The 20,454-nt window shown below is 34.8% G+C and overlaps 1 protein-coding gene across 1 annotated transcript in view; it reads right to left on the bottom strand.

Annotated features, from left to right (window-relative positions):
* LOC137423434 (arf-GAP with dual PH domain-containing protein 1) overlaps positions 1-20,091 on the bottom strand; it is a 135,274-nt gene extending 115,183 nt beyond the window's left edge. Inside the window, exon 1 of the mRNA XM_068110607.2 lies at positions 19,793-20,091. Coding sequence (XP_067966708.1) covers positions 19,793-19,865 — 73 coding nt within the window. The 5' untranslated portion in view covers positions 19,866-20,091. The remainder of the gene's footprint in view (positions 1-19,792) is intronic.
* Between the last annotated feature and the right edge of the window lie 363 nt (positions 20,092-20,454).

The raw sequence follows: 20,454 nt of genomic DNA on the forward strand, positions 1-20,454 counted from the left end.
TCACTCTTTAGAATCACTCTTTAGAATCACTCTTTAGAATCACCCTTTAGAATCACTCTTTAGAATCACTCTTTCGAATTACCCTTTAGAATCACCCTTTAGAATCACTCTTTAGAATCACTCTTTCGAATTACCCTTTAGAATCACCCTTTAGAATCACTCTTTAGAATCACTCTTTAGAATCACTCTTTAGAATCACTCTTTAGAATCACCCTTTAGAATCACCCTAGAGAATCACTCTTTAGAATCACTCTTTAGAATCACTCTTTAGAATTACTCTTTAGAATCACTCTTTAGAATCACTCTTTAGAATTACCCTTTAGAATCACCCTTTAGAATCACTCTTTAGAATCACTTTCGAATTACCCTTTAGAATCATGCTTTAGAATCACTCTTTAGAATCACTCTTTAGAATCACTCTTTCGAATTACCCTTTAGAATCACTCTTTAGAATCACTCTTTAGAATCACTCTTTAGAATCACTCTTTGGAATCACTCTTTGGAATTATTTTAGAATCACTGTTTAGAATCACTCTTTAGAATCACTCTTTAGAATTACTCTTTAGAATCACTCTTTAGAATCACTCTTTAGAATTACTCTTTAAAATCACTCTTTAGAATCACACTTTCGGATTATCCTTTGGAATCACTCTTTAGAATCACTCTTTAGAATCACTCTTTAGAATCACACTTTAGAATCACTTTAGAATCACACTTTCAGATTATCCTTTAGAATCACTCTTTAGAATCACTCTTTAGAATCACTTTAGAATCACACTTTCAGATTATCCTTTAGAATCACCCTTTAGAATCACTCTTTGGAATCACTCTTTAGAATCACTCTTTAGAATCACTCTTTAGAATCACCCTTTAGAATCACTCTTTAGAATCACTCTTTCGAATTACCCTTTAGAATCACCCTTTAGAATCACTCTTTAGAATCACTCTTTCGAATTACCCTTTAGAATCACCCTTTAGAATCACTCTTTAGAATCACTCTTTAGAATCACTCTTTAGAATCACTCTTTAGAATCACCCTTTAGAATCACCCTAGAGAATCACTCTTTAGAATCACTCTTTAGAATCACTCTTTAGAATTACTCTTTAGAATCACTCTTTAGAATCACTCTTTAGAATTACCCTTTAGAATCACCCTTTAGAATCACTCTTTAGAATCACTTTCGAATTACCCTTTAGAATCATGCTTTAGAATCACTCTTTAGAATCACTCTTTAGAATCACTCTTTCGAATTACCCTTTAGAATCACCCTTTAGAATCACTCTTTAGAATCACCCTTTCGAATCACTCTTTAGAATCACCCTTTAGAATCACTCTTTAGAATCACCCTTTCGAATCACTCTTTAGAATCACTCTTTAGAATTACTCTTTAGAATCACTCTTTAGAATTACTCTTTCGAATTACCCTTTAGAATCACCCTTTAGAATCACTCTTTAGAATCACTCTTTAGAATCACTCTTTAGAATCACCCTTTAGAATCACTCTTTAGAATCACTCTTTAGAATCACTCTTTAGAATCACTCTTTCGAATTACCCTTTCGAATCACCCTTTAGAATCACTCTTTAGAATCACTCTTTAGAATCACTCTTTAGAATCACCCTTTAGAATCACCCTTTAGAATCACTCTTTAGAATCACTCTTTAGAATCACTCTTTAGAATCACTCTTTCGAATTACCCTTTCGAATCACCCTTTAGAATCACTCTTTAGAATCACTCTTTAGAATCACTCTTTAGAATCACCCTTTAGAATCACCCTTTAGAATCACCCTTTAGAATCACTCTTTAGAATCACCCTTTAGAATCACTCTTTAGAATCACTCTTTGGAATCACTCTTTAGAATCACTCTTTAGAATCACTCTTTGGAATCACTCTTTAGAATCACTCTTTAGAATCACTCTTTAGAATCACTCTTTAGAATTACTCTTTAGAATCACACTTTCGGATTATCCTTTAGAATCACTCTTTAGAATCACCCTTTAGAATCACTCTTTAGAATCACCCTTTAGAATCACCCTTTAGAATCACTCTTTAGAATCACTCTTTGGAATCACTCTTCAGAATCACTCTTTAGAATCACTCTTTGGAATCACTCTTTAGAATCACTCTTTAGAATCACTCTTTAGAATCACTCTTTAGAATCACTCTTTAGAATCACTCTTTAGAATCACACTTTCGGATTATCCTTTAGAATCACTCTTTAGAATCACTCTTTAGAATCACCCTTGAGAATCACTCTTTAGAATCACCCTTTAGAATCACTCTTTAGAATCACTCTTTCGAATTACCCTTTAGAATCACCCTTTAGAATCACTCTTTAGAATCACTCTTTAGAATCACTCTTTAGAATCACTCTTTAGAATTACCCTTTAGAATCACGGTTTAGAATCACTCTTTAGAATCACCCTTTAGAATCACACTTTTGGATTATCCTTTAGAATCACTCTTTCGAATCACTCTTTCGAATCACTCTTTAGAATCACACTTTTGGATTATCCTTTAGAATCACTCTTTCGAATCACTCTTTCGAATCACTCTTTCGAATCACTCTTTCGAATCACTCTTTAGAATCACTCTTTAGAATTACCCTTTGGAATCACCATTTAGAATTACCCTTTAGAATCACACTTTAGAATCACTCTTTAGAATCACCCTTTAGAATCACTCTTTGGAATTACTCTTTAGATTCACCCTTTAGAATTACCCTTTAGAATCACTCTTTAGAATTACTCTTTAGAATTACTCTTTAGATTCACCCTTAAAATTACCCTTTAGAATCACTCTTTAGAATTACTCTTTAGAATCACTCTTTAGATTCACCCTTTAGAATTACCCTTTCGAATTACCCTTTAGAATCACTCTTTAGAATCACCCTTTGGAATCACTCTTTAGAATCACTCTTTAGAATCACTCTTTAGAATTACCCTTTGGAATCACCCGTTGGAATTACCCTTTAGAATCACACTTTAGAATCACTCTTTAGAATCACCCTTTAGAATCACTCTTTAGAATTACTCTTTAGATTCACCCTTTAGAATGACCCTTTCGCATTACCCTTCAGAATCACCCTTTAGAATCACTCTTTAGAATCACTCTTTAGAATCACTCTTTAGAATTACCCTTTCGAATCACACTTCAGAATTACCCTTTAGAATCACTCTTTAGAATCACTCTTTGGAGTCACTCTTTCGAATCACTCTTTAGAATCACCCTTCAGAATTACCTTTTAGAATCACACTTTAGAATCACTCTTTAGAATTACCCCTTAGAATTACCCTTTAGAATCACCCTTTGGAATTACCCTTTAGAATCACTCTTTAGAATCACTCTTTAGAATCACTCTTTAGAATCCCTCTTTGGAATCACTCTTTAGAATCACTCTTTAGAATCACTCTTTAGAATCACTCTTTAGAATCACTCTTTAGAATCACTCTTTGGAATTACTCTTTAGAATCACACTTTCGAATTATCCTTTAGAATCACTCTTTAAAATCACCCTTTAGAATCACTCTTTAGAATCACCCTTTAGAATCACCTTTTAGAATCACTCTTTAGAATCACCCTTTAGAATCACTCTTTAGAATCACTCTTTGGAATCACTCTTCAGAATCACTCTTTCGAATCACTCTTTGGAATCACTCTTTAGAATCACTCTTTAGAATCACTCTTTAGAATCACTCTTTAGAATCACTCTTTAGAATCACACTTTCGGATTATCCTTTAGAATCTCTCTTTAGAATCACTCTTTAGAATCACCCTTTAGAATCACTCTTTAGAATCACCCTTTAGAATCACTCTTTAGAATCACTCTTTTGAATTACCCTTTAGAATCACCCTTTAGAATCACTCTTTAGAATCACTCTTTAGAATCACTCTTTCGAATTACCCTTTAGAATTACCCTTTAGAATCACTCTTTAGAATCACTCTTTAGAATCACTCTTTAGAATTACCCTTTAGAATCACCGTTTAGAATCACTCTTTAGAATCACCCTTTAGAATCACACTTTTGGATTATCCTTTAGAATCATCCTTTAGAATCACTCTTTCGAATCACTCTTTAGAATCACACTTTTGGATTATCCTTTAGAATCGCTCTTTCGAATCACTCTTTCGAATCACTCTTTAGAATCACTCTTTAGAATCACTCTTTAGAATTACCCTTTGGAATCACCCGTTAGAATTACCCTTTACAATCACACTTTAGAATCACTCTTTAGAATCACCCTTTAGAATCACTCTTTAGAATTACTCTTTAGATTCACCCTTTAGAATCACCCTTTAGAATCACTCTTTAGAATTGCTCTTTAGAATTACTCTTTAGATTCACCCTTTAGAATTACCCTTTAGAATCACTCTTTAGAATTACTCTTTAGAATCACTCTTTAGATTCACCCTTTAGAATTACCCTTTCGAATTACCCTTTAGAATCACTCTTTAGATTCACCCTTTAGAATTACCCTTTCGAATTACCCTTTCGAATCACTCTTTAGAATTACCCTTTGGAATCACTCTTTAGAATCACTCTTTAGAATCACTCTTTAGAATTACCCTTTGGAATCACCCGTTAGAATTACCCTTTCATATCACACTTTAGAATCACTCTTTAGAATCACCCTTTAGAATCACTCTTTAGAATTACTCTTTAGAATCACCCTTTAGAATCACTCTTTGGAATTACTCTTTAGATTCACCCTTTAGAATTACCCTTTAGAATCACTCTTTAGAATTACTCTTTAGAATTACTCTTTAGATTCACCCTTAAAATTACCCTTTAGAATCACTCTTTAGAATTACTCTTTAGAATCACTCTTTAGATTCACCCTTTAGAATTACCCTTTCGAATTACCCTTTAGAATCACTCTTTAGAATCACCCTTTGGAATCACTCTTTAGAATCACTCTTTAGAATCACTCTTTAGAATTACCCTTTGGAATCACCCGTTAGAATTACCCTTTAGAATCACACTTTAGAATCACTCTTTAGAATCACCCTTTAGAATCACTCTTTAGAATTACTCTTTAGAATCACCCGTTAGAATTACCCTTCAGAATCACCCTTTAGAATCACTCTTTAGAATCACTCTTTAGAATCACTCTTTAGAATTACCCTTTCGAATCACACTTCAGAATTACCCTTTAGAATCACTCTTTTGAATCACTCTTTGGAGTCACTCTTTCGAATCACTCTTTAGAATCACCCTTCAGAATTACCCTTTAGAATCACACTTTAGAATCACTCTTTAGAATTACCCCTTAGAATTACCCTTTAGAATCACCCTTTGGAATTACCCTTTAGAATCACTCTTTAGAATCACTCTTTGGAATCACTCTTTAGAATCACTCTTTAGAATCACTCTTTGGAATCACTCTTTAGAATCACTCTTTAGAATCACTCTTTAGAATCACTCTTTAAAATCACTCTTTAGAATCACTCTTTGGAATTACTCTTTAGAATCACACTTTCGAATTATCCTTTAGAATCACTCTTTAGAATCACCCTTTAGAATCACTCTTTAGAATCACCCTTTAGAATCACCTTTTAGAATCACTCTTTAGAATCACCCTTTAGAATCACTCTTTAGAATCACTCTTTGGAATCACTCTTCAGAATCACTCTTTAGAATCACTCTTTGGAATCACTCTTTAGAATCACTCTTTAGAATCACTCTTTAGAATCACTCTTTAGAATCACTCTTTAGAATCACACTTTCGGATTATCCTTTAGAATCACTCTTTAGAATCACTCTTTAGAATCACCCTTTAGAATCACTCTTTAGAATCACCCTTTAGAATCACTCTTTAGAATCACTCTTTTGAATTACCCTTTAGAATCACCCTTTTGAATCACTCTTTAGAATCACTCTTTAGAATCACTCTTTCGAATTACCCTTTAGAATTACCCTTTAGAATCACTCTTTAGAATCACTCTTTAGAATCACTCTTTAGAATTACCCTTTAGAATCACCGTTTAGAATCACTCTTTAGAATCACCCTTTAGAATCACACTTTTGGATTATCCTTTAGAATCATCCTTTAGAATCACTCTTTCGAATCACTCTTTAGAATCACACTTTTGGATTATCCTTTAGAATCGCTCTTTCGAATCACTCTTTCGAATCACTCTTTAGAATCACTCTTTAGAATCACTCTTTAGAATTACCCTTTGGAATCACCCGTTAGAATTACCCTTTACAATCACACTTTAGAATCACTCTTTAGAATCACCCTTTAGAATCACTCTTTAGAATTACTCTTTAGATTCACCCTTTAGAATCACCCTTTAGAATCACTCTTTAGAATTACTCTTTAGAATTACTCTTTAGATTCACCCTTTAGAATTACCCTTTAGAATCACTCTTTAGAATTACTCTTTAGAATCACTCTTTAGATTCACCCTTTAGAATTACCCTTTCGAATTACCCTTTAGAATCACTCTTTAGATTCACCCTTTAGAATTACCCTTTCGAATTACCCTTTCGAATCACTCTTTAGAATCACCCTTTGGAATCACTCTTTAGAATCACTCTTTAGAATCACTCTTTAGAATTACCCTTTGGAATCACCCGTTAGAATTACCCTTTCGAATCACACTTTAGAATCACTCTTTAGAATCACCCTTTAGAATCACTCTTTAGAATTACTCTTTAGAATTACTCTTTAGAATTACTCTTTAGATTCACCCTTTAGAATTACCCTTTCGTATTACCCTTTAGAATCACTCTTTAGAATCACTCTTTAGAATCACTCTTTAGAATCACTCTTTAGAATCACTCTTTAGAATTACCCTTTCGAATCACACTTTAGAATTACCCTTTAGAATCACTCTTTTGAATCACTCTTTAGAATCACTCTTTAGAATCACTCTTTCGAATTACCCTTTCGAATCACCCTTTAGAATCACTCTTTAGAATCACTCTTTAGAATCACTCTTTAGAATCACCCTTTAGAATCACCCTTTAGAATCACTCTTTAGAATCACTCTTTAGAATCACTCTTTAGAATCACTCTTTCGAATTACCCTTTCGAATCACCCTTTAGAATCACTCTTTAGAATCACTCTTTAGAATCACTCTTTAGAATCACCCTTTAGAATCACCCTTTAGAATCACCCTTTAGAATCACTCTTTAGAATCACCCTTTAGAATCACTCTTTAGAATCACTCTTTGGAATCACTCTTTAGAATCACTCTTTAGAATCACTCTTTGGAATCACTCTTTAGAATCACTCTTTAGAATCACTCTTTAGAATCACTCTTTAGAATTACTCTTTAGAATCACACTTTCGGATTATCCTTTAGAATCACTCTTTAGAATCACCCTTTAGAATCACTCTTTAGAATCACCCTTTAGAATCACCCTTTAGAATCACTCTTTAGAATCACTCTTTGGAATCACTCTTCAGAATCACTCTTTAGAATCACTCTTTGGAATCACTCTTTAGAATCACTCTTTAGAATCACTCTTTAGAATCACTCTTTAGAATCACTCTTTAGAATCACTCTTTAGAATCACACTTTCGGATTATCCTTTAGAATAACTCTTTAGAATCACTCTTTAGAATCACCCTTGAGAATCACTCTTTAGAATCACCCTTTAGAATCACTCTTTAGAATCACTCTTTCGAATTACCCTTTAGAATCACCCTTTAGAATCACTCTTTCGAATCACTCTTTAGAATCACTCTTTAGAATCACCCTTTAGAATCACCCTTTAGAATCACTCTTTAGAATCACCCTTTAGAATCACTCTTTAGAATCACTCTTTGGAATCACTCTTCAGAATCACTCTTTAGAATCACTCTTTGGAATCACTCTTTAGAATCACTCTTTAGAATCACTCTTTAGAATCACTCTTTAGAATCACTCTTTAGAATCACACTTTCGGATTATCCTTTAGAATCACTCTTTAGAATCACTCTTTAGAATCACCCTTGAGAATCACTCTTTAGAATCACCCTTTAGAATCACTCTTTAGAATCACTCTTTCGAATTACCCTTTAGAATCACCCTTTAGAATCACTCTTTAGAATCACTCTTTAGAATCACTCTTTAGAATCACTCTTTAGAATTACCCTTTAGAATCACGGTTTAGAATCACTCTTTAGAATCACCCTTTAGAATCACACTTTTGGATTATCCTTTAGAATCACTCTTTCGAATCACTCTTTCGAATCACTCTTTAGAATCACACTTTTGGATTATCCTTTAGAATCACTCTTTCGAATCACTCTTTCGAATCACTCTTTCGAATCACTCTTTCGAATCACTCTTTAGAATCACTCTTTAGAATTACCCTTTGGAATCACCATTTAGAATTACCCTTTAGAATCACACTTTAGAATCACTCTTTAGAATCACCCTTTAGAATCACTCTTTGGAATTACTCTTTAGATTCACCCTTTAGAATTACCCTTTAGAATCACTCTTTAGAATTACTCTTTAGAATTACTCTTTAGATTCACCCTTAAAATTACCCTTTAGAATCACTCTTTAGAATTACTCTTTAGAATCACTCTTTAGATTCACCCTTTAGAATTACCCTTTCGAATTACCCTTTAGAATCACTCTTTAGAATCACCCTTTGGAATCACTCTTTAGAATCACTCTTTAGAATCACTCTTTAGAATTACCCTTTAGAATCACTCTTTAGAATCACTCTTTAGAATCACTCTTTAGAATCCCTCTTTGGAATCACTCTTTAGAATCACTCTTTAGAATCACTCTTTAGAATCACTCTTTAGAATCACTCTTTAGAATCACTCTTTGGAATTACTCTTTAGAATCACACTTTCGAATTATCCTTTAGAATCACTCTTTAAAATCACCCTTTAGAATCACTCTTTAGAATCACCCTTTAGAATCACCTTTTAGAATCACTCTTTAGAATCACCCTTTAGAATCACTCTTTAGAATCACTCTTTGGAATCACTCTTCAGAATCACTCTTTCGAATCACTCTTTGGAATCACTCTTTAGAATCACTCTTTAGAATCACTCTTTAGAATCACTCTTTAGAATCACTCTTTAGAATCACACTTTCGGATTATCCTTTAGAATCTCTCTTTAGAATCACTCTTTAGAATCACCCTTTAGAATCACTCTTTAGAATCACCCTTTAGAATCACTCTTTAGAATCACTCTTTTGAATTACCCTTTAGAATCACCCTTTAGAATCACTCTTTAGAATCACTCTTTAGAATCACTCTTTCGAATTACCCTTTAGAATTACCCTTTAGAATCACTCTTTAGAATCACTCTTTAGAATCACTCTTTAGAATTACCCTTTAGAATCACCGTTTAGAATCACTCTTTAGAATCACCCTTTAGAATCACACTTTTGGATTATCCTTTAGAATCATCCTTTAGAATCACTCTTTCGAATCACTCTTTAGAATCACACTTTTGGATTATCCTTTAGAATCGCTCTTTCGAATCACTCTTTCGAATCACTCTTTAGAATCACTCTTTAGAATCACTCTTTAGAATTACCCTTTGGAATCACCCGTTAGAATTACCCTTTACAATCACACTTTAGAATCACTCTTTAGAATCACCCTTTAGAATCACTCTTTAGAATTACTCTTTAGATTCACCCTTTAGAATCACCCTTTAGAATCACTCTTTAGAATTGCTCTTTAGAATTACTCTTTAGATTCACCCTTTAGAATTACCCTTTAGAATCACTCTTTAGAATTACTCTTTAGAATCACTCTTTAGATTCACCCTTTAGAATTACCCTTTCGAATTACCCTTTAGAATCACTCTTTAGATTCACCCTTTAGAATTACCCTTTCGAATTACCCTTTCGAATCACTCTTTAGAATTACCCTTTGGAATCACTCTTTAGAATCACTCTTTAGAATCACTCTTTAGAATTACCCTTTGGAATCACCCGTTAGAATTACCCTTTCATATCACACTTTAGAATCACTCTTTAGAATCACCCTTTAGAATCACTCTTTAGAATTACTCTTTAGAATCACCCTTTAGAATCACTCTTTGGAATTACTCTTTAGATTCACCCTTTAGAATTACCCTTTAGAATCACTCTTTAGAATTACTCTTTAGAATTACTCTTTAGATTCACCCTTAAAATTACCCTTTAGAATCACTCTTTAGAATTACTCTTTAGAATCACTCTTTAGATTCACCCTTTAGAATTACCCTTTCGAATTACCCTTTAGAATCACTCTTTAGAATCACCCTTTGGAATCACTCTTTAGAATCACTCTTTAGAATCACTCTTTAGAATTACCCTTTGGAATCACCCGTTAGAATTACCCTTTAGAATCACACTTTAGAATCACTCTTTAGAATCACCCTTTAGAATCACTCTTTAGAATTACTCTTTAGAATCACCCGTTAGAATTACCCTTCAGAATCACCCTTTAGAATCACTCTTTAGAATCACTCTTTAGAATCACTCTTTAGAATTACCCTTTCGAATCACACTTCAGAATTACCCTTTAGAATCACTCTTTTGAATCACTCTTTGGAGTCACTCTTTCGAATCACTCTTTAGAATCACCCTTCAGAATTACCCTTTAGAATCACACTTTAGAATCACTCTTTAGAATTACCCCTTAGAATTACCCTTTAGAATCACCCTTTGGAATTACCCTTTAGAATCACTCTTTAGAATCACTCTTTGGAATCACTCTTTAGAATCACTCTTTAGAATCACTCTTTGGAATCACTCTTTAGAATCACTCTTTAGAATCACTCTTTAGAATCACTCTTTAAAATCACTCTTTAGAATCACTCTTTGGAATTACTCTTTAGAATCACACTTTCGAATTATCCTTTAGAATCACTCTTTAGAATCACCCTTTAGAATCACTCTTTAGAATCACCCTTTAGAATCACCTTTTAGAATCACTCTTTAGAATCACCCTTTAGAATCACTCTTTAGAATCACTCTTTGGAATCACTCTTCAGAATCACTCTTTAGAATCACTCTTTGGAATCACTCTTTAGAATCACTCTTTAGAATCACTCTTTAGAATCACTCTTTAGAATCACTCTTTAGAATCACACTTTCGGATTATCCTTTAGAATCACTCTTTAGAATCACTCTTTAGAATCACCCTTTAGAATCACTCTTTAGAATCACCCTTTAGAATCACTCTTTAGAATCACTCTTTTGAATTACCCTTTAGAATCACCCTTTTGAATCACTCTTTAGAATCACTCTTTAGAATCACTCTTTCGAATTACCCTTTAGAATTACCCTTTAGAATCACTCTTTAGAATCACTCTTTAGAATCACTCTTTAGAATTACCCTTTAGAATCACCGTTTAGAATCACTCTTTAGAATCACCCTTTAGAATCACACTTTTGGATTATCCTTTAGAATCATCCTTTAGAATCACTCTTTCGAATCACTCTTTAGAATCACACTTTTGGATTATCCTTTAGAATCGCTCTTTCGAATCACTCTTTCGAATCACTCTTTAGAATCACTCTTTAGAATCACTCTTTAGAATTACCCTTTGGAATCACCCGTTAGAATTACCCTTTACAATCACACTTTAGAATCACTCTTTAGAATCACCCTTTAGAATCACTCTTTAGAATTACTCTTTAGATTCACCCTTTAGAATCACCCTTTAGAATCACTCTTTAGAATTACTCTTTAGAATTACTCTTTAGATTCACCCTTTAGAATTACCCTTTAGAATCACTCTTTAGAATTACTCTTTAGAATCACTCTTTAGATTCACCCTTTAGAATTACCCTTTCGAATTACCCTTTAGAATCACTCTTTAGATTCACCCTTTAGAATTACCCTTTCGAATTACCCTTTCGAATCACTCTTTAGAATCACCCTTTGGAATCACTCTTTAGAATCACTCTTTAGAATCACTCTTTAGAATTACCCTTTGGAATCACCCGTTAGAATTACCCTTTCGAATCACACTTTAGAATCACTCTTTAGAATCACCCTTTAGAATCACTCTTTAGAATTACTCTTTAGAATTACTCTTTAGAATTACTCTTTAGATTCACCCTTTAGAATTACCCTTTCGTATTACCCTTTAGAATCACTCTTTAGAATCACTCTTTAGAATCACTCTTTAGAATCACTCTTTAGAATCACTCTTTAGAATTACCCTTTCGAATCACACTTTAGAATTACCCTTTAGAATCACTCTTTTGAATCACTCTTTAGAATCACTCTTTAGAATCACTCTTTCGAATTACCCTTTCGAATCACCCTTTAGAATCACTCTTTAGAATCACTCTTTAGAATCACTCTTTAGAATCACCCTTTAGAATCACCCTTTAGAATCACTCTTTAGAATCACTCTTTAGAATCACTCTTTAGAATCACTCTTTCGAATTACCCTTTCGAATCACCCTTTAGAATCACTCTTTAGAATCACTCTTTAGAATCACTCTTTAGAATCACCCTTTAGAATCACCCTTTAGAATCACCCTTTAGAATCACTCTTTAGAATCACCCTTTAGAATCACTCTTTAGAATCACTCTTTGGAATCACTCTTTAGAATCACTCTTTAGAATCACTCTTTGGAATCACTCTTTAGAATCACTCTTTAGAATCACTCTTTAGAATCACTCTTTAGAATTACTCTTTAGAATCACACTTTCGGATTATCCTTTAGAATCACTCTTTAGAATCACCCTTTAGAATCACTCTTTAGAATCACCCTTTAGAATCACCCTTTAGAATCACTCTTTAGAATCACTCTTTGGAATCACTCTTCAGAATCACTCTTTAGAATCACTCTTTGGAATCACTCTTTAGAATCACTCTTTAGAATCACTCTTTAGAATCACTCTTTAGAATCACTCTTTAGAATCACTCTTTAGAATCACACTTTCGGATTATCCTTTAGAATAACTCTTTAGAATCACTCTTTAGAATCACCCTTGAGAATCACTCTTTAGAATCACCCTTTAGAATCACTCTTTAGAATCACTCTTTCGAATTACCCTTTAGAATCACCCTTTAGAATCACTCTTTCGAATCACTCTTTAGAATCACTCTTTAGAATCACCCTTTAGAATCACCCTTTAGAATCACTCTTTAGAATCACCCTTTAGAATCACTCTTTAGAATCACTCTTTGGAATCACTCTTCAGAATCACTCTTTAGAATCACTCTTTGGAATCACTCTTTAGAATCACTCTTTAGAATCACTCTTTAGAATCACTCTTTAGAATCACTCTTTAGAATCACACTTTCGGATTATCCTTTAGAATCACTCTTTAGAATCACTCTTTAGAATCACCCTTGAGAATCACTCTTTAGAATCACCCTTTAGAATCACTCTTTAGAATCACTCTTTCGAATTACCCTTTAGAATCACCCTTTAGAATCACTCTTTAGAATCACTCTTTAGAATCACTCTTTAGAATCACTCTTTAGAATTACCCTTTAGAATCACGGTTTAGAATCACTCTTTAGAATCACCCTTTAGAATCACACTTTTGGATTATCCTTTAGAATCACTCTTTCGAATCACTCTTTCGAATCACTCTTTAGAATCACACTTTTGGATTATCCTTTAGAATCACTCTTTCGAATCACTCTTTCGAATCACTCTTTCGAATCACTCTTTCGAATCACTCTTTAGAATCACTCTTTAGAATTACCCTTTGGAATCACCATTTAGAATTACCCTTTAGAATCACACTTTAGAATCACTCTTTAGAATCACCCTTTAGAATCACTCTTTGGAATTACTCTTTAGATTCACCCTTTAGAATTACCCTTTAGAATCACTCTTTAGAATTACTCTTTAGAATTACTCTTTAGATTCACCCTTAAAATTACCCTTTAGAATCACTCTTTAGAATTACTCTTTAGAATCACTCTTTAGATTCACCCTTTAGAATTACCCTTTCGAATTACCCTTTAGAATCACTCTTTAGAATCACCCTTTGGAATCACTCTTTAGAATCACTCTTTAGAATCACTCTTTAGAATTACCCTTTCGAATCACACTTCAGAATTACCCTTTAGAATCACTCTTTAGAATCACTCTTTGGAGTCACTCTTTCGAATCACTCTTTAGAATCACCCTTCAGAATTACCTTTTAGAATCACACTTTAGAATCACTCTTTAGAATTACCCCTTAGAATTACCCTTTAGAATCACCCTTTGGAATTACCCTTTAGAATCACTCTTTAGAATCACTCTTTAGAATCACTCTTTAGAATCCCTCTTTGGAATCACTCTTTAGAATCACTCTTTAGAATCACTCTTTAGAATCACTCTTTAGAATCACTCTTTAGAATCACTCTTTGGAATTACTCTTTAGAATCACACTTTCGAATTATCCTTTAGAATCACTCTTAAAAATCACCCTTTAGAATCACTCTTTAGAATCACCCTTTAGAATCACCTTTTAGAATCACTCTTTAGAATCACCCTTTAGAATCACTCTTTAGAATCACTCTTTGGAATCACTCTTCAGAATCACTCTTTCGAATCACTCTTTGGAATCACTCTTTAGAATCACTCTTTAGAATCACTCTTTAGAATCACTCTTTAGAATCACTCTTTAGAATCACACTTTCGGATTATCCTTTAGAATCACTCTTTAGAATCACTCTTTAGAATCACCCTTTAGAATCACTCTTAAGAATCACCCTTTAGAATCACTCTTTAGAATCACTCTTTTGAATTACCCTTTAGAATCACCCTTTAGAATCACTCTTTAGAATCACTCTTTAGAATCACTCTTTAGAATCACTCTTTCGAATTACCCTTTAGAATTACCCTTTAGAATCACTCTTTAGAATCACTCTTTAGAATCACTCTTTAGAATTACCCTTTAGAATCACCGTTTAGAATCACTCTTTAGAATCACCCTTTAGAATCACACTTTTGGATTATCCTTTAGAATCATCCTTTAGAATCACTCTTTCGAATCACTCTTTAGAATCACACTTTTGGATTATCCTTTAGAATCGCTCTTTCGAATCACTCTTTCGAATCACTCTTTAGAATCACTCTTTAGAATCACTCTTTAGAATTACCCTTTGGAATCACCCGTTAGAATTACCCTTTACAATCACACTTTAGAATCACTCTTTAGAATCACCCTTTAGAATCACTCTTTAGAATTACTCTTTAGATTCACCCTTTAGAATCACCCTTTAGAATCACTCTTTAGAATTGCTCTTTAGAATTACTCTTTAGATTCACCCTTTAGAATTACCCTTTAGAATCACTCTTTAGAATTACTCTTTAGAATCACTCTTTAGATTCACCCTTTAGAATTACCCTTTCGAATTACCCTTTAGAATCACTCTTTAGATTCACCCTTTAGAATTACCCTTTCGAATTACCCTTTCGAATCACTCTTTAGAATTACCCTTTGGAATCACTCTTTAGAATCACTCTTTAGAATCACTCTTTAGAATTACCCTTTGGAATCACCCGTTAGAATTACCCTTTCATATCACACTTTAGAATCACTCTTTAGAATCACCCTTTAGAATCACTCTTTAGAATTACTCTTTAGAATCACCCTTTAGAATCACTCTTTGGAATTACTCTTTAGATTCACCCTTTAGAATTACCCTTTAGAATCACTCTTTAGAATTACTCTTTAGAATTACTCTTTAGATTCACCCTTAAAATTACCCTTTAGAATCACTCTTTAGAATTACTCTTTAGAATCACTCTTTAGATTCACCCTTTAGAATTACCCTTTCGAATTACCCTTTAGAATCACTCTTTAGAATCACCCTTTGGAATCACTCTTTAGAATCACTCTTTAGAATCACTCTTTAGAATTACCCTTTGGAATCACCCGTTAGAATTACCCTTTAGAATCACACTTTAGAATCACTCTTTAGAATCACCCTTTAGAATCACTCTTTAGAATTACTCTTTAGAATCACCCGTTAGAATTACCCTTCAGAATCACCCTTTAGAATCACTCTTTAGAATCACTCTTTAGAATCACTCTTTAGAATTACCCTTTCGAATCACACTTCAGAATTACCCTTTAGAATCACTCTTTTGAATCACTCTTTGGAGTCACTCTTTCGAATCACTCTTTAGAATCACCCTTCAGAATTACCCTTTAGAATCACACTTTAGAATCACTCTTTAGAATTACCCCTTAGAATTACCCTTTAGAATCACCCTTTGGAATTACCCTTTAGAATCACTCTTTAGAATCACTCTTTGGAATCACTCTTTAGAATCACTCTTTAGAATCACTCTTTGGAATCACTCTTTAGAATCACTCTTTAGAATCACTCTTTAGAATCACTCTTTAAAATCACTCTTTAGAATCACTCTTTGGAATTACTCTTTAGAATCACACTTTCGAATTATCCTTTAGAATCACTCTTTAGAATCACCCTTTAGAATCACTCTTTAGAATCACCCTTTAGAATCACCTTTTAGAATCACTCTTTAGAATCACCCTTTAGAATCACTCTTTAGAATCACTCTTTGGAATCACTCTTCAGAATCACTCTTTAGAATCACTCTTTGGAATCACTCTTTAGAATCACTCTTTAGAATCACTCTTTAGAATCACTCTTTAGAATCACTCTTTAGAATCACACTTTCGGATTATCCTTTAGAATCACTCTTTAGAATCACTCTTTAGAATCACCCTTTAGAATCACTCTTTAGAATCACCCTTTAGAATCACTCTTTCGAATCACTCTTTTGAATTACCCTTTAGAATCACCCTTTTGAATCACTCTTTAGAATCACTCTTTAGAATCACTCTTTCGAATTACCCTTTAGAATTACCCTTTAGAATCACTCTTTAGAATCACTCTTTAGAATCACTCTTTAGAATTACCCTTTAGAATCACCGTTTAGAATCACTCTTTAGAATCACCCTTTAGAATCACACTTTTGGATTATCCTTTAGAATCATCCTTTAGAATCACTCTTTCGAATCACTCTTTAGAATCACACTTTTGGATTATCCTTTAGAATCGCTCTTTCGAATCACTCTTTCGAATCACTCTTTAGAATCACTCTTTAGAATCACTCTTTAGAATTACCCTTTGGAATCACCCGTTAGAATTACCCTTTACAATCACACTTTAGAATCACTCTTTAGAATCACCCTTTAGAATCACTCTTTAGAATTACTCTTTAGATTCACCCTTTAGAATCACCCTTTAGAATCACTCTTTAGAATTACTCTTTAGAATTACTCTTTAGATTCACCCTTTAGAATTACCCTTTAGAATCACTCTTTAGAATTACTCTTTAGAATCACTCTTTAGATTCACCCTTTAGAATTACCCTTTCGAATTACCCTTTAGAATCACTCTTTAGATTCACCCTTTAGAATTACCCTTTCGAATTACCCTTTCGAATCACTCTTTAGAATCACCCTTTGGAATCACTCTTTAGAATCACTCTTTAGAATCACTCTTTAGAATTACCCTTTGGAATCACCCGTTAGAATTACCCTTTCGAATCACACTTTAGAATCACTCTTTAGAATCACCCTTTAGAATCACTCTTTAGAATTACTCTTTAGAATTACTCTTTAGAATTACTCTTTAGATTCACCCTTTAGAATTACCCTTTCGTATTACCCTTTAGAATCACTCTTTAGAATCACTCTTTAGAATCACTCTTTAGAATCACTCTTTAGAATCACTCTTTAGAATTACCCTTTCGAATCACACTTTAGAATTACCCTTTAGAATCACTCTTTAGAATCACTCTTTCGAATCACTCTTTAGAATCACTCTTTGGACTTTGGAGTCACTCTTTCGAATCACTCTTTAGAATTACCCTTTAGAATCACCCTTCAGAATTACCCTTTAGAATCACACTTTAGAATCACTCTTTAGAATTACCCCTTAGAATTACCCTTTAGAATCACCCTTTAGAATTACCCTTTAGAATCACTCTTTAGAATCACTCTTTAGAATCACTCTTTAGAATCACTCTTTAGAATCACTCTTTAGAATCACTCTTTGGAATCACTCTTTGGAATCACTTTAGAATCACTCTTTAGAATCACTCTTTAGAATCACTCTTTAGAATCACTCTTTAGAATCACTCTTTAGAATTACTCTTTAAAATCACTCTTTAGAATCACACTTTCGTATTATCCTTTGGAATCACTCTTTAGAATCACTCTTTAGAATCACCCTTTAGAATTACCCTTTAGAATTACCCTTTAGAATCACTCTTTCGAATCACCCTTTGGAATCACTCTTTAGAATCACTCTTTAGAATCACCCTTTAGAATCACTCTTTAGAATTACCCTTTAGAATCACCCTTTAGAATCACTCTTTAGAATCACTCTTTAGAATCACTCTTTAAAATTACCCTTTAGAATCACCCTTTAGAATTACCCTTTAGAATCACTCTTTGGAATCACCCTTTAGAATCACCCTTTAGAATTACCCTTTAGAATCACTCTTTCGAATCACCCTTTAGAATCACTCTTTAGAATCACTCTTTAGAATCACTCTTTAGAATTACCCTTGAGAATCACTCTTTCGAATCACTGTTGAGAATCACCCATTTCGGATTATCCTTTAGAACCCTTCAAAAGGTTTGAGGACTTCGGGGCATGGAGAAGGCACATCGTTGGGAAGGGGAGGGTACGTTGAACATCAGCATGACACCCTTTTGGATATTTTGATAGAAACTTGAAGTTGGACACCAGGCCCATATTTACGTTTGAATGTTGAAGATCGCACTTTATATTAATTATTTAACCGAAACTATTTAACCCACGTTCTTGGGGAAGTTTTTGGTTCAAGTCATCCACGAACAGACTGGCCAGGCCTTACACTCAACCAAGTAGTTCGCGCAATAATTACCGCTGCCACCAAAGGTGGATGGAGGTTATGTTTTCACCTCTGTCTGTCCCTTTGTGAACAAAATATCTCAACGTTGTGGACGGATTCGGACGAAATTTGGCAGAGATCTAGCGTATGTGATAAGGACGAAATGATTAGATTTTGGTGAAGATCCGGATTCGGTCCCGGCTACAAGATTTTTTAAAGTGCTTCTTCACCATTGGGAGATAGGGCCAAAAACGATACATAGCAGGATATCTCAAAACGTTGTGGACGGATTTGGACGAAACTTGTTGAACCGGTTGGGTGTCTGGCAAGGACAAATAGATTAGATTTTGGTGAAGATCCGTATCGAGCCAGTCGAATTTTTGAGTGATTCTTCACCATTGAGTGATATGGCCAAACAGGTGGAGGTATGCTCTCTACAGAGTGCCGTTCTAGTTTGTAATTTGTTCATGGTGCCGGCGATAGTTCGCATCCTCTTCACGATCAAGGACACCGTGGGATTTTTCACCTCCACCAACTAATGTCAGCAGACGGGACACCTGGCTGAACGTCCATCCGAGGGATGGCACACCCATTGATGAATCACCCTACCTGTGAAACACCGGGATGACAGTTTATAGTTGGGTCGGGATTCGAGCCCAGGATAGACAGTCTAGCTGGAGGTGAATGCATAGCGCTCTCGGCTATCCAGGTAGCCCTTTTAAAATCCCACTGTATATGTTTCAAAAAGAATAGGTCGTTGTGTGCCGGTGTCCCAGCCAAATGACGTAACTGGGGTTTGCCGTACACTAACCCTCCCTGCATTAGGTGGACGTGCTGGGCTATACATAACCTGTCCGCTTTGATTCTTTAAAATAAGGTGAATCAGGAAAACCGGTCTATCGGAGAAATGGATTAAATGCTGCAAAACGATTCTATTGATACAATCACAATGATAATTACATCGTAATAATAATGGTTGTACGGTTGTACGGCTGGCCGTACCTGGCGCGCCACAGTCGGCGCACACGTTGTTTCCTGGAACCCGGAGGAGCTCGAGGAGCCGCCGCTGAGCCATTGGGGCGGACAGGTGTACGGGCAAAGAGACCGAGAAGCATCCACCCCACACGGGCTTGGCTGCCTGGAATCCCGAGCAGCGCTTCTTGCGTCCGAGCTGCCTTGACGGACTGTAAATCGGGACCCGAGAGATTATGGCGCGAGATGGGTGTTAAGTGACGGGGAGACACAAGGGGAGGATAAAAGGGGAACCGCCTTGTTCCGCGTTCCTGTACGCTGTCTGTGCCCCGCCCCTCACCCCCTCGCCCCGCCCTCTCTGCATGTTCGGTGTAATCCTCTCATCTTCTTTTCCTCCCCATCTCCACCCGACTGCTTGAACGCCTTGACTTTCCCAATCATAGAATCTGAGTACAGTGGTCGAAGTTAGTCTTATTAAGACTTAAGAGGATGGTCGAGCTGTCTAAGCTGGCTTGGTGGGACTGGGAGGGACTTTAAAGATGTCTTTCGCGGAGTTATCGCTTGTCCCCTGGCCAACGACAATATGGTACTATCTACGAATGCCCAACGAAACTGGATCAGTGGCAGCGAAACCGCACCCCAGCAATGGTGCAACCAGCGAGCTAATTTTGAAATTGCATTCCGGTCCAAAA

This window comes from Myxine glutinosa, chromosome 3 (assembly GCF_964187855.1).
Source record: "Myxine glutinosa chromosome 3, kmMyxGlut1.1, whole genome shotgun sequence".
NCBI classification, from domain to species: Eukaryota; Metazoa; Chordata; class Myxini; order Myxiniformes; family Myxinidae; genus Myxine; species Myxine glutinosa.